Below are 25,916 nucleotides of genomic sequence, written 5' to 3' on the forward strand. Positions count from 1 at the left end.
TTAAGCTTATTTTAATGAGTCAAGAATGTAGCTAGAATCGCATCATAATAAGCAGTTTGAGGTTTTCTGCCAAAAGGCCTGTGATTATCATGTAAAAAAAATATGAATATGGAGGCACCAAGAGGTTCCAACCAGCTCCACATAATGAGGTATATGTATCTCTTAAAAGTTGTGCATAATTATCTAACTTGTAAGTTAACGGGATCACCCATTTTACCTATGACGAAGGACTATAACTCTGAAAATAGGGGTATGATGTTTATTTTGCCAGCCACTAAACTTCTAAGTATGAAAAATACAGTACACATAGCTGTATCATTTAAATCGCTGGGTGCAGTACATACCTAAATGACCACCCAGCTTGAGGGCACAGTCTTTATGAAAGATCGCACCATTAAGGCAGCATAACTCTGTGAGGAGAGACTCAACCTGCACGCAGGGCTACCTGTCACCAATTTGGGGCAGTGCCAAGAGGTCACACTGGACTAATCTCTTCCATGCCAACACCAGGCTCATAGACGCCACGCTGTAGCTGGAAGAGCTTCAAGTTTACTGTTCTTGAGTGTCATGGATGGTGTGATTGCACAGCATGTTCAGGGAACCACTTCCCTCTACGAATGCCTCTCTTGCAACTTTGGGTGATGTGACTGTTCGGCTTAGTATCTGAAATACAGTTTCTACCTTCTCCCAGCGATTTGAAATGTCATACCTATCCCAGGTAATCCCAGATCCTGGTTCTCGGCCACATATCATAGGTTTTTGAAAACAAGTGCCAATAAATGTTTGGCTATATTTCAATTGCTAAATATTCAAAAGTACACAATTAACTGCAAACAGAGATCTTATTCCTCCAAGATATTGAACTGAAATGAAATAAAAGCTGTCATTAATGGTGAATATGGGAATTTAGGACTCCATCCTTCAACTTCAGATATTATGAGCACCATTATACATTATTATAATGTATCGAGTGACTTTCCAGGGATTATGAACATTTGTTGGACGAAGGTTACACTGTAACATGAAATGGCCAAATTTTATGAATGCCATTGAAAACTATAATCAAACAGGAAAATGGAAGTATCACAAAAAAAACAAAAATGAAACCAACTGGGTTGCATCAGCACTCTTTCTTTATTTAGAATGCATTGCAATATAGTTAGAAATGCATCACATCATTACACAGCACCTTGATCAAACTTGGCATCCAAAATCTGTAGTGAGAAGAAATGACAGTATAAAAATTTAAAAAAACTTCCTCCAAAGTAAGAAAATAAACAAAACATTCAATTGTTAATTTGATCAGTTGATTCAATTTCAAATTCCTCGCTCTCCTTCAATTGGAGTCAATCATTTGTGGGCAAATAGTTAGGCGATGCCATTAGAACGAATGCTGGGTTGATTGGAAGCCAAAGAATGCCACACTTACATCTGAAGATGTCGACAAAAAATTTAAAGTACATACATTGTCAAGAAAGAATTGAGTATAATTTTTTTCTTCTGAGCATTCCTGTATGGTCTTCAGTTAATGCCTGAGCATCCGATAGCTTCCTTAATCTTCCAAGAAGAAATACTGCCCAGCTCTCTTCTGCTCCACATCCTGAAAGAACAAAAATATAAAACCAATGTTAAATTAATCCATTAACATGGATGTACTCCTCATGTCAAAGGAATTATCATTAAGAAACAACTTCAGGACCATGCTTCCATACATGCAAGGCATTGAAGTATGACCTTGTGCTTTCCCACCAAATTGCTTTGAAGGAGGTCTTTCAGGTTTTCCACCAAGGGAATCCTTTCATTGACACTGACACTTCAAAAAAAGTTTCATTTGAGGAATATGTTTCTCCAATTTGTTGAACATAAGAGGGCATGAAATAAATTTGGCAATAATGTATATAGGCAATAGGGTGGTTTCCTATTATTTTTTTATTGCCTAAATCGAAAGATTATTACTCCTGGAGTATGTATTTCACGCTTTTAAATTTTTAAATGACGATATCTATTTTTCGCGATTAACTGAAAAGTGAAAATCTTCAAGCGTGCGAAAACGCGACGGCAAAGTATGAATGCCGGGAAAACTCCGTGTGACATCGTTCTGGTTCCCGCTGCCACAAGTGAGGTGACCTTGGGGCGAGGCTCTGAGGGCTGATACGACGCAGGATGCTAGCAGGCAGCGCTTGGCTTAAATAAGGATTATTAATACCTTATCAAACGAAGAAAACTTTCCGACCTTAGGCAGTTTTAATAGGTGATTATTAAGACATGTTTCCCTGAGCTCTGTGCCTCATGCATGCATTGGTAACCTCAGACGATGTAAAACTCCTATCTACTCGTAAAGAAACTAGGTCCCTGTGACGTCACATGGAGTGGCATCGCGTGGGCACCAATCTGGCCTTTTTCAAATGAGGATAAAATTGACCCTTGCCATTCGCCTAAACCGGTATTTCTAAAACCAAATAATTTGTAAATTATGAATACACTAATGGTGGGTAACAAATCCCGATCAATGCCTTTCGTTTTCTTTGATGAAGGAAACTACCCTATTCAATGTTGTCAGAGTCTTGATTTCCCTGTAACAACTATTACCATAGTTTTATCATTCTACATACAGTGGAAGATTGATAATCCAGAAATCAGAATAACGGAATCATAGACACAATGGAAGACTTAACAGAGTTTTTCAAAATTTCCACTTTTTTAAGTTGCATAGCCAAAAATATGGCTGTCTAAGTAATATAATAACTAAGTAATAATTCGCTGCCTCGGTCTCGGCTATCTTCACGCTAATCCCACAAGAGCTAGTTATTTAATTTGCCTTTTTTTCTTCAAAATATTTTAATAAGTGACAGGATACCTTGAGGTGATGACTTTGCACAACAGCTTCATGGCATCAACATACTACGTCTACTCCTCAAACTTTCTTGAAATATGATAGCCTACTTTTTAATTCAATGAGCTACAACCGTCATGAAGAGGAGTTCTGCAGACTTTTTTTTATCTACATGCACTCACTTTGTAGCAGTGAGAATCAACATGCTGCTCAAAACACATTTCTTTAGATGTTGTTTTCCCACGTGAAAGCACTCTTTTCCGATCAGAAGGTAAGTTTTTTTTTAAGGCGGGAGTGAAATAGCCAGTTGCTTCAAGTGCTGAAGCCTTGAAGTAGTTTTTATATAGGTTATTGAAATCCCTCTTCACAAGTAGACATTCCAAAGACAACAGATTGCCAAAGAGACACAAAGGTGACCAGCAACTGAAGGAAGCATTCACACTGATGGTAATACTGAACCACCAAGCAGAACTTGAGCTCAAAACAACGTTGACGGTTGAAGTGGACGGCAATTGTAAACTGACCATAAAAATGTTGTACTGTCAGTTTTTTTTAAACTGCATGTATTTCAACAACTTCACAGCATCATCAGGTGAAGGCATTAGTTTAAATTTGGCACTTCAGGACCTGAATATCAATTATCCTAATTATTACAGCCAGGCCTCAAAGTGGGTTAACCATTAGAAGAAAAAATACTGAGGACAGCCTAACATATAATTCAATGTCAATACAATATACTCATGAATAACATAAAAAATTTTTACTACCTTTACTGAGTTTGCCTTGTTGATCCTGGGCCTAAAGTTCTTGGGGTCCCTTCGGAAGGTGATCCCCAACAGCTGTAGGAAGCGGTTCATTCCAGCAAGCAGGTTCTGTGGTGTGTGGGCCTCTGTGTCAACAGACGGGGAGCCCTCAAAGACAATTACTCGGTCGGCCAAGTATGTGGCCATAATGAAGTCGTGCTCCACAACAAAGCCCGTCTTCTTAGCGTGCAGGATGAATCTGTATGGGAAAAATGAAGTTGGAACTTAGATTGCACACTACTGGAACTCACATATACTACTATCACTATACAGTAGAACAAAGCATACAACTCAAGACAATAGTCAACAGACAATCAATAAATGAATAGACACACAATTATGCTCCTTAGAAATGTGATTTGAATTTGAATGACAATGAAATAAAAGTTCGACAACATTGCCTATACAGGCTACTGTCGGCATTTCTTTAGCAATGTACTGTATAGCGCCAAATAGGGAGAAGAGAATTAAAAACTCACAACATATAGCTTCAATAACATGGAACATCATGGACAATTCCAGAGAGAGAACCTTAACACCCGGGAGGTGAAATTTTTCCAAGTGGTGAATAAACGATTAAATGGAAATGCTGCTCCACTACATACACCCTCCGTGGTGGACTATAGTAAACAAACACATTGACAAGGGGTTCAGAGCAGGGGCATTCTTCCTTGCTGATTGACAAAGTGGTTTTGACTTGCAAAGTGAAAGTGGCCTGCTAATGCATTATAAAACAATCCCTTAGTTCCGAAATGTCCAGTAATCCCATAATGATGACCTCCATTCACGGAAATAATTTTGGCTCCTGGATGGCAAGAATTATCTGTCCAGGGCAGAACTCATTTCTGTGAAAATGGGTCCCTCCGGCATGAAAGGATTCTGACCCCTGTTGTAAAACCATTTAGGCCAAGCCTAACATTTAATCAAAGGGTCAAATAATACTGAAATGCACGCATTAAAATGCACATTTTTCCATTAAAAACTAAGTGTTATGAATCACCTAAAATACTTTGTGAGGGTTGTTAAGGACTCTACTGCAACAAAATAGTAGAAATAGGTAAATAGAATATACAGTGGAACCTCGATCTGTCGTTTTTCAGGGGGATGGATGAAAAAAACGATGAATGCGGGAAAACGATTGATGAGTAATGGTTTTCCGGGTTGCCTATGTACCAGGAAACGCTTCATTTTTGCGCATTATGATTTTCATTAATGAATTCAAACAAGATTTTAGATGATTACTGGAATATTATTACTTTATCGAAACACTTAGGTCATATTGTTGATTCGACTTATCTCTCTTTCAAATATCCTAAAGGAACAAGCCGCCTTGCTAAAAAATATTTGCACTCCACTCGGAATTTTCAATGCATTTCTGTCTGATGTAAAAATTCTTATCCATCAAATGCCATTTCAAGTACACGTATTTACGAGAGAAATGTGCGTGCTATGCCTCAAACAACTGATTTTACCGTCGCAGTGATTGGTTATGAGTTGGATCAAGAAGGCCAAAAATAGTTTATTATTTGAAATGTTCCTTTCTAGCAATTAAATTTTTAATATGATTGAGGCAATGTGGCGTTAATCGTCAGCGGCACGCCCACCTGATCCTCGGCTTCATCCCACTTCTTGTTTTCACCAGGGAAATCGCTCTACCCCCACCCCTGCCGTCATGTGCTACCGGACATACCGAGGAATTCTGCAATATTCACGTATTTCTAGCCCGGATTCTTTTCTTCGTCATCAATTATTTTCAGTCTATCTTTTAAAGTTCTCACTTGTGTCTTCGGAAGGGCCATGGTCCGAAGACGAATAAGAATAAAACTAATAAAAATGAAACCGGACTCCATTGAACCCACACGGAAAACACGCGCTATAGTTTTAAGTCAACCCACCCCGGAAAGTACGGAACCACTCGTACGAGGTGAAGTTCGGCACTAATTTGGGTCGGAATCGGCAATTGGGTCGCTATCGCGTACGGCGTAGGCAGAGCTTATTGCAGAGGGTGATGCATGACCATATGACTGCGCAATTAAATTTTTTATCCTATAGAGAAGGCAACTTACCCACTCATTTCTAACAATAAGTAGCGTAGCTCTAGATGAGCAGATGAATTCAGATTGCTAGTAGAGAGAAACAAAATATCCTGAGAAGACTTCGCTTCGTTAGCACCTCAAACAAGTGAGACTTGTAGCATAACTCATAAATTGTAACCAGACGCCCTGTTTTCGAAAAAAAATCGCATCAACTGTCGTGAAGCTCACTCATAGGCGGATCCAGCGGGGGGGCACGTGCCCCCCCCTGACCCTTAAAAATATACTAGATTTTTAATACGGTCCCATTATCATTTCGTTCGTTTGTATAACAAGGTGTCCTTGTGCCCCCCCCTGAACAAAATCCTGGATACGGCCATGCTTGTGCCCCTCCCAGAAAGAAATCCTGGATCCGCCCCTGAGCTCACTATCAGCTGCGAGGATATCGATATTCGTCAGAAATCACCATCGTATTATTCCAACTATTTCCTTGCTTAAAATGCTTAAATAACGTTAGAAATACTTCGTGTTTGGTATCATTACGTGCACATCACTAATATCTCAATCTAATAAAAGCATAATACCAATTGCCGAAATTCATTTTTAGACACCTTTTGGGCTAATAGGTGATTCATGCAGCAGTTGACCTCCAGAAGTGGGGATCTTTGAAGCGAGTCGGCTAAAAAAAAGTCAGCGGTCGAGAAAGGGGGAGGCGTGAAAACGGTTTCTTTTGTTCTCGAGTAACTTGATATTTTCTTTCGAAGCTAAGGTATTCGTAATACGATCCCTGCTCGAGCTGGGACCTTTTTTTATTTCGGAGAAGAAGAAAGCTTCAACCACGGGGAGGCGAGTGCTGAATGAAGGGGATACCGGATCTTGGGAAATGCACTAATGTAACTATACCACGGCACTCTGCTTCTCCCTATCGCATTTCAATCTCCTGGGGAAGATTCAAACTGTGTCTGTTGTTATTAGCCATAAATAACTCGTTGTAAACACTTCGTCTCATTTTTGTCAAACGATGAATGCGGGAAAATTATTCGACGGGACCGCGATCTTCAAACGATCAATGCGGGAAAAAATTACATCGTCTTTATGGAACTTAATTTGGGACCAGGAGCGGCGAACGATGAATGCGGGAACGATAAATCGGGGTTCCACTGTACTAAGAAATATTGCAGCAAGTTTCTACTTATGGATCTAAACGTAAGCTAAGATAAACTGACATTATTAACAAATAAGTTGTCCTTGTCTAAAGCTCCAAAATTGTTAATCGAGTTGATGGATCAGTACCTCTTGATGACTTTGGCAGCAACCAAACGCTGCTCAGAGTCAAGGTAGGCCGATGGCTCATCAATCAGATACACATCTGCAGGCTTGCCAAGGCAGAGGGCTAGTGCCACTCTCTGCAGTTCTCCTCCAGATAAATTCTGCACCTCTTGATCCATAATCTCATCTATACGTAGCGGTTTCATCACATCCGTGACAAACTAGAGTAAAAAGAAGTACATCAGCAAAATTTTACAGAAGAAAAACAACAGAAGAAAAACTGGGTTATGTACACACTTATTAATTTCTTTCACACACAAATGTAGAACATACATATGTAACCCCTTGCAAGATCTCATTTACTGTCTGTAAAAAAAAGCAAGATACTCGAGTTTGAGGAGCTCTAGCATCTAAATGAAGCAATCGATTTCAATGCAATAAAAAGCATACGAAAGAGAATTTAGTTCTACGTTCTATCATGCACTTTAAAAATTCTTCAGCTCAATAGTATTTCCTGTACTTAATTTTTTCTCAAAAAAGTACCCGTTTTTTGCGCGTAAAATCAAGTTGCCCAACTTTGAGCGCTTGGCATTCCCGTAGTTTTTGTTCCTATAACTTGCAATTTTGATATAAAGAAGCCACATCTATTGCTAGCAGTTTGCCAAAAACAAATTGTTTATACCACAAAAATTAACGGAGTTGTTGTAAACAACGCAAACCTCTGCTAACTTCGAAATGGCATACATAACCCTAATTTTCTCCCTTTTAAGCTCTATTAACAGAAAGGGGAGATTTTTAATAGGCATTGACCAAAGTGAGTTTGCATTATAACAAGTTTTTTCCAGAGATCTTCAGCACTTGTTTTAACAGACTGCATATCCATTGTAAGTACTTGCAACTTATGTAGCAACTTATGTGTACGTTAAACTATATTAGACCACCAAAATTACCTGGGGATGAATATAGGCATCACGAATCTTTTCATGCAGCAGCTGGCGAACGATTCCTTGTGATTTAGGGCTTATCTTCTGAGGTTTGTAACTTATGTTCAACTGCGGTATATCTCCTGCAATTAAAAAGAAAAAATTCCATTCACAATCGGCATAAACAGTTTAATACAATGTCATACAGAGAACACAGTGAAAGACGTACTAAGAACAATGATTGATCAATGTTCTAACTGTTTAAATTATTGTCTTCAAACAATCAATGAGTATGCAAACAAAATGAAACAGTCATTATGTATCTAATAATGGCATTTCACAGTACTCAACAAAAAAAAGAAGTCAATGAATTAGGGATGGTCGGATCAGATACCTCGGATCCAAATATCGGAGGATATAGCCCTTCATCAGATACAACGGATCCAAAGTCACGGAAGACATTGGATCCGGATCCGACATTTTAAATAACAGCTTCAGTGAATGCAATGCCCCATAAGGGTGGAAAGAGTTCCGATTCTCTCTTTGAATGCACTGTCGCATGCGATTCTTGTCCTCCTCATGAACAGTTTTGTTTGAAAGCTATCGCAGAGGTTACGTAGCAGAATTTCAGTCGTGTAAAATAAAAAAGGCAAAATACGACTGGCACATAGTGTGACTCTTCCCAAGAGATTGAAAAATCATCGGGGGAATCTCAGCGTCGTAGGATAATAACCACGTCAAAAGTAACTACGTCGCAGATTTCAGAGAACCACCCTCGGTCGTCCATCAGCCCGTGCCTGTGTTGCTTCTTTTTGTTTCCGAAATCACACAAACATTAATCATTGTATTCTAAGGAAAATATCAAATTGCACAAGAACAATTGAAGCGTGTTTCATCCCTACCCCATCTAACCAACTGTCCTTTTTTGGCCTATCTGCTTCGATTCTCCGTTTCTAGACGACAAATGCTAGGCGAGTGACTTTCTGGGCTCCATGATTTCTCGATAGCTTCGACAATTAGATGACATGCACGAGATTTAAAAAAAGAATTAGACCAAACGCGACGCATTCCTGACGATATTTCCGTTTATTTTTCAGCTCTAATTGATTGCCACTAAGTTTTCTGTACACAATTAGACTATAAAATACGCAATATTATCTAAACAGCACAATTTAAAAAAAAAAACAAGCGCAGTATTAACCCTTCAAACAAGTAGAGACGGATTGGAAACACCAACTGCATATATCACGTAGCGCGCCCGGCTTTGCTTTGAAGGCAACGACGTCACTGAAGCAAGATCTGACTTGTTCGTCCTTGACTCCCTCATTTGCAGCCTCATTGCTTGAAATACAGAGGGAGCCCGCTCCTTCCCCTCCACCTCTCCTTTGCGCGCTTCTGCTGCCCACTCCTTCCTCATGCTGAGCGGCCAAGCACTTCGTCGCACCTGACGTTTATGCTGTTTTAAATACTGTTAATTGTGTTGCTAATTGCGCAGTTGCAATTTAATTTAATGATATACTGATAAAAACTTCTTTCACTGTGTAGAAACATTTCTATTGAGATAAGGAGATCCAATGTATGCCATGTGCGTGCACTGTGGCGTGAAGCTACCGCAAGGAAGTGCTAAATCCACCTCACTACAACTGAAGCATTTTCGATTGAAACACAAGTCAGTATGCCATGAGAAAGTGACAATATTTGGGGGAAACGTGTGTGAGGAAAATTCGAATTCAGTCAATGGCAGTGGGGTAGCCAGAAATTTATTTCTGGGGGGTCCAAAACCATGGGGGAAAATTTTTTAACTACAGGGTACAAAGTAGAGAGTTTGAAACTAATTTGAACACTTTATATAATCGAAAAAACTTCATTTTTCAAAGAAATCTTTTGAAAATAATCTTTTGAAATACATGATTTTTCAAAATCTATTTTCATTTATGAAGGAAAGTAATTGTTTTCATATTTTGGGGGGTCCAGACCCCCCTGAGTTCCCCCTCTCGCTACGACACTGGTCAGTGGTTTATCCGAAGATATTCCTATTTTCATTTCCAAACCCAAGCGTAACAGTTTAGGTCCTGAGCATGTAAAGATGTTTTTAAAAAAACAACTTGAAAGCCTATAAAAATGATTTTTAAATCATAAAAATATATAAATGTGTATGAGAATCTAAAAAACATTCCTTTAATTATAGGTACTCAGAATAAACTTGAATAATTACTTTGTTTAATAGCAGGAATTCGAAAATGCATTTGGATCCGAAAATATCCGATCCGAAATATCCGGCTCCAAAAATCAAAGATCCGATCCGAATCTGGATCCGAAAAAAATCCAGGATCCGTCCATCCCTAATTCTACGTATGAAGGATTATTGACAAAAGATCCACTACCAATTGAGGTTTTTTGTATTATAATGCATTGTGTTAGGCAAAGAATTAGCCTTCATTTCTGCATCAAAACCAGGGGCCGTATTCTGTGTCTTCAAAGCGATCGGTGCAGCACCGATTCGTAGGGTGGGTCGTCACACTGACTCCTGGTAAGAAGTCGTGCGATTCGGTACCAACCCGATCAGTGTGGCACGAAAATATGAGATTGTACCGACAACAGAAAGGTGTCAGTGTGGCCACTGACTAGTGGGTTTCATGAAATGCCCCATACGCTTTATACGTTTTATTTTGTTTTCCCCTAATCAATTAGTAAATTTCGGGTTTGACATAAATATAAGATATTTATTAATAAGCATGAGGTTTGCCACCTTGTTATGGCTTTCTCTCATTTCAATAAGCAACGCTATCATTTTTTGTCTTAGTTGATAAATATTATACACCCATGTCTCGTATAGCGCAAGGGATGCGTTCCTTGGGGTCTTTGCGCTATACGAATTTGCGTTATACGAGAGCGTTTTTACATTGGGAAGATAGGGATGCGTTCCAAGTAGCATAGGTCTTGGATATTGAATTTCCTCTAAAACATCTATATTCCCATAAAAAGCCTTATAAAACATTATTTATATAAATTTTTATAGTTTAAAACATCTTTAAAGATAGTATGCACGCATTCAAAGACTTTTATTCACGTTAAAAAAAATTCTTACGTGCTTTTGAAATTACCTCCTGTCGTGCGGGTGGGCTAACATCTGCTATCTCAGGGGATCGTAATGCGTTGCCGGCAGTTGACGATTTTTCAAACTAGTCTAAAAACAACTATTGTGTCAACCAGGCCCTTTTGTCGCTCATCGAAATGACAGGAAAATGCTACTTTATTGCCATTTCATAGCTAGCGGAGTTTATGAATGATAAACCATTTCAATTTGAAGTCATCCGAGTCATTAGCAGCTACGTGAATCAGTCTTTAAATGCCTTGAAACCTGACCTGGGTTTCCCTTCCCTGAAAATGAATGAACGAGAATGCATTCCTTTTCCAAAAGAATATCGTCTCGTCAACACTAAAAACTAGTTGAGGGGGAAAGGAGCCACTTTCAATCACAGCTTGGAGTTCATCAGAAAATGTTGTGGTGGCTGCGATATCAACACTTGCAGATTCACCTGATATCGCCGCACTGAAAATACCTGCTTGCCGTTTAAATTCTGGAACCAACCGCTTTCACTAAATGTCTCGGAGCGATTACCACTCTCGTCTTTTTGTACTGATTCACTATGAACTTTCCGTATTTGTAGACCGCTTGGTTGAAGTTGGTGCGGCTGAGGTCACTGATGTTTTAACTTCGTCTTTATTCAGAATAAGGCATCGTGCGTTTAAACTTCTGCGCAATATCGCTTTGACGTTCTCCATTTTCAAAGCAATTGACCTCTTTCAATTCCTCTTCTAGGTTTATAGTTTTTCTTGATAAATTCTTGATTTTTCTACACGCATTCCTATTTTTTGCCATATTCTCTTGGTTTTTACCCTGTATGGCTCTATCTAAATCACCTTCTTCTGCTGAACTGTATTCCTGAGACGCAGAAGGGCTATGACTGCGGGGAGGGAACGAAGCCATTGTGTTTGAGACACTATAGCGGACCCTTTTATGTGTTGATGCTATTCATGCGCCACTCAGCCACCGCTTCTTTTCTCCCCCGTGAATACCGATGACCTTGAAGGCTTTAGCGTAGACCCTCTACCTGGAAGTCAATCGCCCGATAACCTATGACGGCAAAGATACGTCTCAAACCGTATTGCTGAAAAAAAATCATTTCCACTAGCCCCACGCTTACTTAATGATCTAAATTAACTCATTCTGTTAAGGAGACGAGATAAATTACTTCGGTAGGCCGGCCATCTGGACCCAATGACGAGTAATACTTTTGGCCATTGCGCAGCAATGGATTTCGATTAATATATAAACAAAAAAGAAGATTTGAGGCAAGCAATAATATTAATATGCGTAAAATGATAGAAATTTCGTGTGTACTTAGCGCAAGTTCACGTTTTATCACGAGAGCGTTTAAGATTTTTGATTAGGCTACACTGCATTGCAATGTTTCCCCGAGGAACGAATTTGCGCTATATCGAAATTGCGCTAATCGAAATTGCGCTATACGAGACATGGGTGTATTTTTGATAAAATCTGAGGTTTGCCGCAATGTAATCACATTATCTCACTCTTAAGTAGGGAACTATATTTCACTGTATTTTCAGTTGTTAATTCCCTTTGCAAAAAAATTAGATATTTATAATTAAATATGATGTTTGATGCAATGTTATCACTTTCTCTCACTTGGAATGGGCAACTATATTTCAACCAATTACAATTTGTTTACTTCCATGCCATTACTCTTCTTCTAATTACTACCAGCACCATATTTTTATAACAATTTCCTTACATGTTCCACTAATTTAACATTTACATTTGCTTTTGAATCTTACATTCATATTCCATTGTATGTGATTTTCCTCTACATCGGGGCCCATGCCATAACATTCCATTGATAACATTTTGACGGAGCTTAGGTAATGATGAATATATTACAAAGGTATGGATGAACAGCAAAATCCGGTACCAATATTTTGAAAAGAAAATACAATCTCAAGGATAATTGAAGTAATTCATTCCAACAACAACAATCTCGCAGTAAAGTTTTTTCGGGATCAAAGAGATTCAAGGAAACAAGATAATTCTAAGTTCAAAGATTTAAAAACATGAAATGGTCATCATGTAAGGGACTGCATGATACGGGCGGACTACATACCAGAGCCATCATCTGGCTCCAGACGTCCAGCCAGCATGCGTATGAACGTCGTCTTCCCTGTCCCATTCTCCCCAAGCAAGACCAAAATCTCAGAGTCCGTGAACTGGCCAGCATGCACTCCAAGCTTAAAGGAACCCATTGTTTTAGTCATTCTGAAACAGAAGAAGAATATGTGATAAAGCAAATATTTCAAAAAGCAGATTTCTAAATACACAAAAAACAATTCACGCTAGTTTTAATTAACACAGGAGTTTAAAATACACCCATGTCTCGTATAGCGCAATTTCGATTAGCGCAATTTCGATATAGCGCAAATTCGTTCCTCGGGGAAACATTGCAACGCAGTGTAGCCTAATCAAAAATCTTAAACGCTCTCGTGATAAAACCTGAACTTGCGCTAAGTACACACAAAATTTCTATCATTTTACGCATATTAATATCATTGCTTGCCTCAAATCTTCTTTTTTGTTTATATATTAATCGAAATCCATTGCTGCGCAATGGCCAAAAGTATTACTCGTCATTGGGTCCAGATGGCCGGCCTACCGAAGTAATTTATCTCGTCTCCTTAACAGAATGAGTTAATTTAGATCATTAAGTAAGCGTGGGGCTAGTGGAAATGATTTTTTTTCAGCAATACGGTTTGAGACGTATCTTTGCCGTCATAGGTTATCGGGCGATTGACTTCCAGGTAGAGGGTCTACGCTAAAGCCTTCAAGGTCATCGGTATTCACGGGGGAGAAAAGAAGCGGTGGCCGAGTGGCGCATGAATAGCATCAACACATAAAAGGGTCCGCTATAGTGTCTCAAACACAATGGCTTCGTTCCCTCCCCGCAGTCATAGCCCTTCTGCGTCTCAGGAATACAGTTCAGCAGAAGAAGGTGATTTAGATAGAGCCATACAGGGTAAAAACCAAGAGAATATGGCAAAAAATAGGAATGCGTGTAGAAAAATCAAGAATTTATCAAGAAAAACTATAAACCTAGAAGAGGAATTGAAAGAGGTCAATTGCTTTGAAAATAGAGAGCGTCAAAGCGATATTGCGCAGAAGTTTAAACGCACGATGCCTTATTCTGAATAAAGATGAAGTTAAAACATAAGTGACCTCAGCCGCACCAACTTCAACCAAGTGGTCTACACATACGGAAAATTAATAGTGAATCAGGACAAAAAGACGAGAGTGGTAATCGCTCCGAGACATTTAGTGAAAGCTTCGGTTGGTTCCAGAATTTAAACGGCAAGCAGGTATTTTCAGTGCGGCGATATCTTGAATCTGCAAGTGTTGATAGCGCAGTCACCGCAGCATTTTCTGATGAACTCCAAGCTGTGATTGAAAGTGGCTCCTTTCCCCCTCAACCAGTTTTTAGTGTTGACGAGATGATATTCTTTTGGAAAAGAATGCAATCTCGTTCATTCATTTTCAGGGAAGGAAAACCTGGGTCAGGTTTCAAGGCATTTAAAGACTGATTCACGTAGCTGCTAATGACTCGGATGACTTCAAATTAAAATTATTTATCATTCATTAACTCCACTAGCTATGAAATGGCATTCAAAGTAGCATTTTCCTGTCATTTTGATGAGCGACAAAAGGGCCTGGTTGACACAATAGTTGTTTTTAGACAAGTTTGAAAAATCGTCAACTGCCGGCAACGCATTACGATCCCCTGAGATAGCAGATGTTAGCCCACCCGCACGACAGGAGGGAATTTCAAAAGCACGTAAGAATTTTTTTTAACGTGAATAAAAGTCTTTGAATGTGGGCATACTATCTTTAAAGATGTTTTAAACTATAAACATTTATATAAATAATGTTTTCTAAGGCTTTTTATGGGAATTTAGATGTTTTAGAGGAAATTCAATACCCAAGACCTATGCTACCAGGAACGCATCCCTATCTTCCCAATGTTAAAACGCTCTCGTATAACGCAAATTCGTATAGCGCAAAGACCCCAAGGAACGCATCCCTTGCGCTATACGAGACATGGGTGTATAGCACCAGGGTGGCAATAATATATCCAATTTTTAAAATCACTGACCATTCCCAGACAATTTGCCTATGCCCTTCGTGATCACCAAAGGATTGCTTAGAATTGGAATATTTACACATCACCTTCTTAATATCATTTATGTAAAACTATTTAAATTTTAAAAGCCGAAATCAATACAATAAAAACTATGAGTAAATTCAAATGAGAAATATCATGTTAACCTTCATAAGCTAAACTATCATCAAAAATGTTTGAGCACACAGTCTCCCATCTTTCCCTTGCCTGTTTTGCCTACAGTCCACCCTGTGCTAATCAACTACCCTACGTGAAGACAGAGAATACAATTAAAACAGCTCCGTTCACTTTTGTGAAGTAAAAGGGGTCCCAGACACCAGAAAACTAAGAGACAGTCTTACAAAAAAATAGGAAGGTCATAACTAAAACTTGATCATACAAAACAAGGGAATTACAGGCTAATGTAATTGGGCATACCCTTCAGCTGCAATAACAGATTTATCAAAAACTTAGTCATGTAGGAATACGAAGAAAAGCAACTCGGGGTAAAATTCATGAGAGAACTGAATGACACAATTAATTGGTGCAAGGCCTTACTTGGGGTACTCATAGTGCTGCATCCTCTTCACCTCCTCCTCGGTGGCTGATTCCGCAACCTTGAACACCAGCGACTCTTCACGGAAGCGAAGGTTTTCTGTTGGCACAAAGCCATCCAAAAATATGTTGATACCTGTAAAAAAAAAAAAAAAAAAAAAAACAGTTGCCAGAAAATACATAAGTCCACTAAAAAACTCCGGACAAATAAATAACTATACTATAACATGCACACATATATACAAATAAATTCATAGAATAGGAAGGAAAGGAACAAATACAGTAGACTCTCGTTAATACGCACAACCTTATTATGAATTTCTCGTTATAATTAAGCTAATCATAGCTCCCGACAAAAAGGACAATCCAATATATGGCAAAAGAGACGTTATTACAAAATTTTTGTTATTATGAAATTACGAACCCTAATCTCGGTCCTGGCGGTAACATAAAACTTTATTACGAAGTTCCACGAATAAATGACTGCATTTAAGTGGATATACACTACACTACTTTCTAACCATTGCGCTACCTTGCGTTAAGTTCTCCTTGTGTACTGTTTCCAAGAGTGTCAATAGTGGTTCTTTCTTCAGAAGGAGATACTTCAGTATGCATGCAACATCATATAATAAGCTTCATTCCTGTGGAATCATGGTGACCATTTCATTACCGCTCGTTAATTGGATGTACAGTAAGTCCTCTTCCTACTCACACTTGATTTACGAACTTTCACATTCTAAAATATACACACGAGATATGAACATTCTAAAACTTCAAGCATGCCCAAAACTTCAAATTTGGCACCTTTCGAGTTGGCCGATGAGATGCGGTGTGGCGTAGAGGAACACGCACTTAGGGCATAATCTGAACAAAGTATCATTGAATCCAGTGCTAAGTGACGAACTGTTCAGCATTTCGCCTATTCTTCCTTCTTGCAGAGAGCAATTTCATTCAGCCCTGGCTGCATCGCATCGCAAGGGAAGATATCAACCCTTGATTGTGTCATGCCACATTCTTGTTTGAGAAAATGAAACGAATGTGCTTGTTTCTATATAATTTCGACAAGAAGTTTTAAAAAACCATGTTTTTTTTCGACTAATTGAAACGTTCATGCGAACTTAGTTATTGTGAACATCCAGTTTCTCGGTTTTTCAGGATAAAGAGAAGTGCAGAGGGCAGGAGGAAGAGAGGTGGATAAAGAGCCTTCAACCTTGCCTAAGACTACGTTCGGGGGCCGTGTTTTTTTGACACACTCAGTAGGAAGGGGGGAAATGCTAGGGAAGGGGGAAAATGCTAGTGGAGGGGGGTTTGGGATGCATACGCTGGGTGTCAGGAAGATCAGCAAAAGGCTGTAAGAGAGAGTAAACAAAGGTTTTGGAAAGAGATCTTTCGGAATGGATACGAGTGCTACAAGAAAGTTCTTGGTTAGAGTTGGAAGTGTCCCTTCAATACAAGTAGAAAAATGAATTGGTGGTAAATAGAGTCCAACATTTAAGATACTCCTCCTCACTTTCATCTTCGTCATCAACGCTGTCATGTCTAGTCCTGGCTGCAGCTTCTACTCCACTGTTTACGGCACTTGCTAGGCACCGACTGAAGCCCTTCGCACATTCTCTCATGAATTTAGTTCAAGCCTATACCTTACGAGTCAGCGCTTCCAGAACGAAAGACAGCCAGACACCGCCTCCCTCATGGATAGTAGTAAGGTACTTACGTGAAAACTTAATGCACAGAATCATCAAATACCCGTTCAAAATGGCAATAGAAGAGCCATTCCGCCCTCAATGTGGGTTCGTGTATAAAGTATTATATCATCTGTGATATCCTCACTATCTTTCCCCACCTCTCGTTGCTGACAACCACAGTATTTTTCCCGACCTTTCCTCCCTCCGAAATGCAATGTTGTCTTTAAAATGAAACTTTAAAATGAAGAATATTTCCTCTAACATTGAGTGACTTAATTCTCTTCCTTCCTCATATTTTCAAACTGTTGATTTGAAAAGTGAAGCCAAGAGGTCGCTTATTTACGTGCAAGAGCGTTGAAATTTGAGCAATTTTATGCACTTGTTACATTTTTTTGGTAAGATTCAATTGTGTAGAGTTTAAGTAGGAGTGTAAGAAATACCTTTTGCGACCTTCTTCACAGGTCAAACTAAGAAGTATCGTTGACTCAATGTTTACGACTAGGCACGAAAATAGGGGCATTGGGTCACTCACGATATTTTTACTGAACTCCTACTTCCCCTTGATTCCCACTGTTTTTAGGTGAGCCCTTTCCCTCCACAGTTGCACTGCCATTTACAATTTCACACTTTTGATGGACCACAGTTAAAAGCGCTGATTTTTTAGTTACTTATGTCAGCATAACTAGTTATGTTGACAAATTTTTTGCCATTCTTCATACAAAAATGAATTCTATTTGCTTCTGGGTATTAAGCACGATGTGAAATAATATCAAAACATTTCATATTTTCAAATAGCACCATATATTCGCCATAGGCTTTTAGCCTGGACCAGAATTTCACGATGTAAAATCAAAAATTTCGTAATATCCTGCTTTGTATGTTCAAGAATTTATTGTATATAAATCATTAATTTAACTTCCTTTCATTTCAAGACAATTTCTTTGCAACTGATTGAGAAGAAACCAATACATATCAACTCAAACTAGAATATCTTGACTTTTGCCAAGGACAGTAAGTGTCAAATAAAAAATGGCCTCTAAGGGCAGATGGACGAGGATGATTTAAAAAAAGTATCTTCCCAATTACACCACCCAATTTCGTAGTAGCAGTAGTATTTAAATTTAGAGTGTGTCGACGGCTACGTCATTTTGCACCCCAATTTCTTTCGAGCTTTAAAACATTCTTCTTCCTTTCTAGGATGAGGTTATCAAAATGCAACAGTACTGCAGTATAAATCAAAAGGGCCTCAGAAATACTAGTCCACATGTCATGATGTCAGCTGTTCTAACAAAGAATATTGTCGGCTTTCTTTCTTCGCCATAAAAGAGATTCACTGAATAAAGTAATGCAAAGTTCTTAGTGAAATACAGACTATTACGGTCAATTTTACTAGATGTAAACTGGAAAAAACATTACCTTCCCTCACAGAGAATGGCATAGTAACAACACCATAGGCACCTGGCACTCCATACAAGCAGCAAATGAAATCGGACAAATAATCCAGCACAGACAGGTCATGTTCCACAACAATGATGAATCTGACGTGATGGAGAAGATTTAAATAATTAGTTAAAAAATCATTTGTGCATGTAAAAGTCTATGAAACAACAACTTACACTTCACAAACATTTTTACTCCATACTAATATCACTCATGCATGAGATATCATCCCATTCCATGTCTAAATGTACTCAATGCATGTATGTATGTGCCACAAGTAGGAGGTTTACAAGAAGCCCGTAAATCACTTCAGAATCTACCTGGGCAAGTACAAGAGGTGGGGAAGCAAACCCTACATGCTAACATGCACTCTACTTGACATACATTTCCAAAGTATAAAATCTGAAAATTGCAGCAATATGGAATGGAATTTTTCTCTATTGGAATTATAGTAGAACTTCACTTATGAAACTTTCAGCGGAGAAACAAAAAGTTTCATAAGTGAGGAAGTTTCATACGTGAGGTTTTTCGGTAAAGGAGCATGTAATCCTTTTCAATAGGGTCTGCTTTGTTTCCAGGATGCAATTACTCATTAGGAGGCAAGAAATTGAAGCCTAATAATCTTATTTACTCACAAGCAACACCACAGATGACGCCTGTGGGTTGGGTTCAAGTCCTGGTAGTGGCAGAAACTTTTCAGAGATGACTGTATCCCTGCTTAAGAGTAGCGTGGAGGGAACTTCCAGTGCCACACAATGTCCCGCAGATGGACGTTAAGCCCTGGTTAAGCCTATCCCTTGCAATAATCAAGCCAACCCTTGCAATAATCTGCAATACTTGCTTTCAGTCAGGCTCATTCCCAAAAAGACTCAAGATATCGAAAATAGTCCCTATTCATAAAAAAGGTGATAGAACCTCACCAGCAAATTACCGCCCAATTTCTATCATTCCTGTTTTTGGTAAGATAATTGAAAAAGTCATTAAAATTCAGCTCTACAATCATTTTCACGATAATAATCTATTTACACCCTCTCAATATGGCTTTCGTCAAGGTCGTTCTACATCTTCTGCCATCAAATATGTGGTCGATAACTTACTGGAGGCTTTTGAAAATAGATCCTCTCTTGTTTTAACAGCTTGTGACCTTTCTAAAGCTTTTGATTGTGTTTCCCATCCACTACTCCTTAGAAAATTACAATATTATGGTATCAATAATACTGAATTAAAACTCATGGAGTCCTACTTAACAAACCGCTCGCAATGTGTTCAAGTGAATAATTCACTGTCTGCCCCTATTAACGTAACACATGGTGTACCACAAGGATCAGTCCTCGGTCCTCTTTTATTTTTAATTTTGATAAATGATCTCCCACACCATCTTCCTTGCACGTCAGTCTTATACGCTGACGACACTACTCTCATACATGATCTAAATGACCCCACCTATCCTTCGGATGTTATCCTTTCAGTGGCCGAAGAATGGTTCTCAGCAAACAGGCTTGCCCTTAACACAAATAAAACCCAACAAATGGTGTTCTTCTTAAGCCCTACTCTGTACCACACTAGAAATTTAAAGCTACTGGGCTTTGACCTTTATTGCAGACTAACATGGGATTGTCATACATCCTCTACAACTGCTAAGTTATCAAAAGCCATATTCCTCCTTAGAAAACTGAAAACACTCATTCCTGCCGAACATCTTCGAGCAGTTTACTTTGCCATTTTTCACTGCCACCTCTCCTATGGCATTGAGGTTTGGGGCCATTCTTCCTCATCTAAAGAGTTATTCATTCTACAGAAAAGAGCCATTAGGATTATTACCAATTCTAACGTAAGGGAACACTGCAAACCACTATTCAGGCAGCAAGGGATTATGACATTGTACGGTCTATATATATTTAAATGTTTAATAAATGTAAAGTGAATATTGACAGCCATAAAACTGGTGCTGATGTCCACCATTACAACACAAGGCTCAAACATAATCTGTTACAGCCCCACTGTAGGCTGTCAACTACAAAAAATTCTTTTGACCATGTTAAACTTTGCATGTTCAACCACTTACCTCAAGAGGCAAGAAATTGTACTTTAAGAAAGTTTAAAGGTGTTCTTCACTCGTGGATAGTGACTCAAGCTTTTTATTCACTCAATGAATTTCTGGAGAGAAATACTCTAAATTGTATATTCTAGATTTAGTTTTTCTTTGACGAAGACTATTACATTGTATTATGTTTAATGTTGAATAAATTATGATTATGATTATCATTACAACCTGGCTAATTCCAACACAGGGTTTCTATCGTCCCTCCCTAACCTAATGACGAAAATGACCCCAGCTGTCGATTACCTCCCTCCAAATACCATACCAGAGATAATATGGAGCACACGGCACCTGGGATATTCCGTAATTAAGATTTTTCCACTGTTTAGATCACTTCTTTAAAGTGAGCAAAGGGAAATAACCGTGCAATTGCCATGAGTAACTAAATGAACAAAAAGAGATTAAGAGCCTGGATAAATCTCCCCCCTATCTTATGTTTATTCACTAATAAAGACTTTTCCCATGAAATTTTAGCAATAGTAGATTGAATCGACCAAGTATAGCTTCTCTATCGGCATTTGTCTGTGAAGTCAGCACCGGGACCTTCAACTCACAAGCCGCGTGATTTGTCTTCACAGAATATTTTTCTTTCCCATTTCTAATAACAATTCCAATTCAAATTCAAGGTCCAACTATGTTTCATTTAAACCCACTGAGATGCAAGCTGGACCAGTTTTGATCTGCGCGGAAGTCGTATAAGTGAGGTATTTTATCTCATTGGAATAGAAAAAAAGTTTCGTAACCGAGGTCTTTGTATAAGTGAAAAGTTTCATAACCGAGGTTGGAAATACATGGGTTCATATGGGGTTATTCTCCGGACCAAAAAAATCGGTGTATAAGTGAGGTCATCGCATAACTGAGGATCGTATAACCAAGTTCTACTGTATAAGGTACAAGGTATGCACAAAATTAACTTTCCAATGCTACTGCCTCATCATCATAGTACAAATGTTGCAAAGAGTAGCTAATTTAAACAAACTGCAGAGGAAGGTAATGAGATGAAGGCATTAGAGATGGAGGAGAATGAATGGAATGAGATAGACAGATAGAGAGGAGAAGGAGTGAGGAAGAGTTGGATATGCAATGGAAATGGGAGGAAACATCTGAATGAGATATGGAGGAGACAAAGTGTTAGTGACTACTGAGCAGTAAAGGGATGCTAAAAACCTGCACTACAAGTGTGTTTGATGAGCAAGACGGGGAAGAGAGATGGCAGAATTTATAGTTAGGATGAAAGGGAATAACCCAAATTTCAAAAGTTCAATTAGAGAGTGGGGACAGGTCAAGGTGATTTGTAAAACGCTCTATTTAAACCTACCTTAACAATCAGAATACTTTAATAACAATGTGGAATGAAACAAAATATTGAATTCAATTGCAATTAATAATTATGTGGAATGTGATGTGATCTACATACATCAGGAATGGAAAATGGTATGAGTGATGAGAACTGATACAAGGAAATCAAAGGGAAGCATAGATCAGTCAAGTCTCGGAGGCAAGCAAAAGCAGTGTGCTCCACAGCATAAGAATACCAAGAGAAATTGGTCAGTGATGACGACAGTACAACATGGGGAAATCCATTACATAAAATATAATACCTCCTTCCTAATTCACCCATTACATCATAAGTCTTGGGCAAGATGCTTGTATACTCAAAATAATTCCTTATAGTCACAATCAGATATTTACGAAATAAAAATTAATATGAAAATGAAAACATGCATTTATCAAAAGTTTAATCTGAAATCACTCCTTGAAATCTGAAAAAAAAACTTTGAATTATCTGCAACAACTGATAGAAAATTAAGAGAATTTGAAACTGACTTATCAGGATGTATGAGGGATCGAATGGTGACGGCAGCTTTGAGTCGCTGCTTGACATCCAAATATGATGACGGCTCATCAAACATGAATATGTCACCCCGCTGGATGCACACCATTGCACAAGCAAAACGCTGAAGTTCTCCCCCAGACAATGCTTCCACTGTTCGATCACGAATTTGCAACAAATCTAAAATAAAAAAAAAAAACATACATTAAGTGGCTTTGCACACTTTCGAGACCAACATTATAAGAAATAATAGAGCTTATCTACCACCAAAATATTATGAAGAAATAATGAACATAATTATCTTCACCCAGAATACTCAAAATAAAAAATATGTAATATTCACTGAAGGTTATAGTCTAACCTCATGATTTTCAGAAGCATGCTGATACCAAAACAGTACATGCATATATATATTTGTAACATAGTGGCTGTACAGTGGAAACTGGTACCTAGGGCAGGCTTGCGGGGATAAACCTTTCTGATCAGGGAACCAAGACTGAGACTGATGTAACCAGAGAGGGGGTGGAGAGAGTAAGGATGATAAGAAAGGAGGTGCCACCAGGAGGATGAGAGCCTGACGACACCTCCAGCGTAAGGATAGGGATGCAAGGATGAATGGCAGGGGGGGGATCTTAAGGGCATCGTAAAGACAACATGAGCTCCCCCAGCAAAACTGAATTTTCTGTGCCTACGGAAATAGAGGATTATTAAATAAAAACCAGAAATTTTTCTCTATGTATAGATAGAGTGACTGTAGAAGAAGATAAGATTCTCCATTAGGTTTATTGGGCACCAGTGGCGCAGCGAGGGGGGGTTTTGGGGGATAAAACCCCCCTCAGAGCTCAGAGAAATTTTTAAGTTTAATCCATTCTACTTATTTGTATCAGTATTGATTAAAGAATTGTGTTAGGATTTATCAAATATCCAAAGTTACAATGGTTGACGAGTGCCCCTTCATTCTAAATTAATAAATAAAATAAAGTTCTAAACTAAAAGGGCATTCGTGAGAAGGAGCCGATTGACTGAACAAACATTTTGTGGCATTTGCTCGGATTTTACTCATCACCAAGGTCCTTCATAAGAGACAGATTTTTGTCCTTGACTTAGTCTGACTTTGTTGGTAGCAAATATGGAACTTTCAAATATGCAAGCATATATGAGTCATTCTGAATAGATTATAGAAACAATCTTAATACATTTCATGAAGGCTTCACAGAATGTAACCAGACTATTGACCAACAACAATAGTCACAAATTGTCATTAATAGAGTAAAGTGATATTTTGAAACTGTTTGGACCAAATATAAAATTCGTACAGTAAGTAAAGCAAATCTCAAAAAGTATGCCTACAATAGAACTGAAGTCACCATATAAGACATTTACACTAACCAAGAGAGACGCAAATTTCCTCCTGGTTGCCTCGCTCGTCTTTCTTGTCAAGAAGCTGTTGGACTGTTCCCTTGACTGCTTTCGGGATTTGATCCACATACTGAGGTTTTATAAGAGCTTTAAGGTCATCCTCTAAGATTTTTGTGAAGTAATTCTGAAGCTCTGAACCCCGAAAATGAGACAATATTTCTGTCCAGTCAGGAGGATCCTGCAAGGACAAAGTAATGCTGTGTCATTATGAGGAATTCAACTACATAAGCCTATCTGCTGAAGTATGAAAGGCCAATAAATTTATGGCAAAGGAAAAGTAAATTACTTAATAAAAAGACAACTATAAAAGGGAAAAATACTTATTATATCCATACACTGTATCTTCCGAGGTTTGGTTTCTGTTTTCCGGCAAGAATTTTCAAAGCAGTGGATTTCCCTATGCCATTAGTCCCGACTAACCCTAATACTTCTCCTGGACGGGGTATCGGAAGTCGATGGAGCTTGAATGAGTTCTGGGAATAACGGTGAGTGGTGTCCTTCTCCAAGTTGCTCGGCAAATTAATGATTGCAATTGCCTCAAATGGACATTTCTGCGGAGAAAGTAATGAGCAGGGTAAGGCACACATAAAATTGTAATATCAGTAAAATTTCCAAAGTGAAAATAAATTAAAGACCTTCACACAGATACCGCAACCGATGCAAAGTTCCTCAGATATTGTGGCAATTTTATCATTAAGAGTGACTTCAATGCATAGCTTTCCCATCCGCACAACAGGACATGATTTCTTGCATTCCTGTCGACACCTTTTCGGCTTACATTTATCAGCAGACACGATTGCAATCCTAGTCAACTTGTCTGTTTCTTCGGTTGCCTTACTATTGCGCGGCATCTTTGATGACACCTATATCCTTCACAAACCTGAAAGGAAAATAGAACGACGAAGTTAATCTCTAATTTTAAACCCTCGATCATAACCTTACCTACACTAGAGGAATAACCAAAGGCATACAAGAATTTCGAAAAGGCCAAACGTCAATGACTACAACCATATGTGCCAGCATCAAAATTCCTCTCATATAACATTAATTAATTACTATGGGCGAGTATATTTTCTCATTATTCATAGGAATCTTCAAACAACTGAAATTATAACCCTTAAACTTCAAGAAAACATGACCAATCTGTTACAGATATTAATAATTAAATAGAGTCCCAAATGCTTCACCGACGATTACAAATGCTCAACTGCAACACTCAAACCTAACAGTAAGTAATTCAATATTTTCTATTTATTTTATTAAAATATATAGGAACCACAGTACCTATGCCCTAATTTCTCGTGGCCCACGGCCACACGTTTCAAGCGAAAGGATCAATTGATAATTATGAAAAATTTACGAAAACATCTTGATAATAAAACATTTTGATGAAATAATGCTCTCTCATAGAATAATATGTAGTTAAAAGATAAAGAAACTAACTCTATATTATTTAAAATGTGATTGGTACACAACGTAGCACCAAAATCTTTTTAATAATAGCCGAAAGCTGTCAAAATCTGCGATTTTTCATACTCCCAGTGACGTGAACAATTGACGACACCCAAGCGTTTAAAATATTTTCCCATCTCTCCCTTTCAACTGTTTCCTGAAGTCGACGTTGCACGTGTGAGCACGTGTTGTTATTCCTGACTTTAGTGTATAATAGTGTTGTTACACTTGTGAAAAAGGTAGGTTTTATTTTCAATAACGTTTATTTGATTACTCAATCAATTTTGTATGCATATGCCCCCCATAACTTATTATTGAAGCCAAGTTTCTAACCGCTTTCTCC

At 38.4% G+C, this 25,916-nt stretch overlaps 1 protein-coding gene across 1 annotated transcript; it reads right to left on the reverse strand.

The window, feature by feature from the left end:
- Positions 1-1,115: 1,115 nt before the first annotated feature.
- Positions 1,116-25,504, reverse strand: LOC124173143 (protein Pixie). Its single transcript, XM_046552661.1, has 12 exons — positions 25,406-25,504; positions 24,757-25,001; positions 24,457-24,672; positions 24,092-24,299; positions 22,696-22,882; positions 18,744-18,865; positions 15,646-15,778; positions 13,045-13,196; positions 7,889-8,004; positions 6,963-7,159; positions 3,601-3,835; positions 1,116-1,600 (listed from the first exon to the last, which is right to left on the reverse strand). Exons 2-12 carry the CDS (start codon positions 24,970-24,972, stop codon positions 1,553-1,555), a joined length of 1,830 nt encoding a protein of 609 aa, XP_046408617.1. The 5' UTR covers positions 24,973-25,001; positions 25,406-25,504; the 3' UTR covers positions 1,116-1,552.
- Positions 25,505-25,916: the final 412 nt, after the last annotated feature.

Source organism: Ischnura elegans, chromosome 1 (genome assembly GCF_921293095.1).
Source record: "Ischnura elegans chromosome 1, ioIscEleg1.1, whole genome shotgun sequence".
In the NCBI taxonomy this organism is placed as follows: domain Eukaryota; kingdom Metazoa; phylum Arthropoda; class Insecta; order Odonata; family Coenagrionidae; genus Ischnura; species Ischnura elegans.

Coding starts and splice junctions, on each gene's coding strand:
- LOC124173143 (XM_046552661.1), bottom strand. CDS start 24,972: ATGCCGCGCAATAGTAAGGCAACCGAAGAAACAGACAAGTTGACTAGG. Junction 13,197..15,645: donor CAGCACTATGAGTACCCCAA/GTAAGGCCTTGC, acceptor CTTCTGTTTCAG/AATGACTAAAACAATGGGTT. Junction 8,005..13,044: donor GGAGCCAGATGATGGCTCTG/GTATGTAGTCCG, acceptor TTTTAATTGCAG/GAGATATACCGCAGTTGAAC.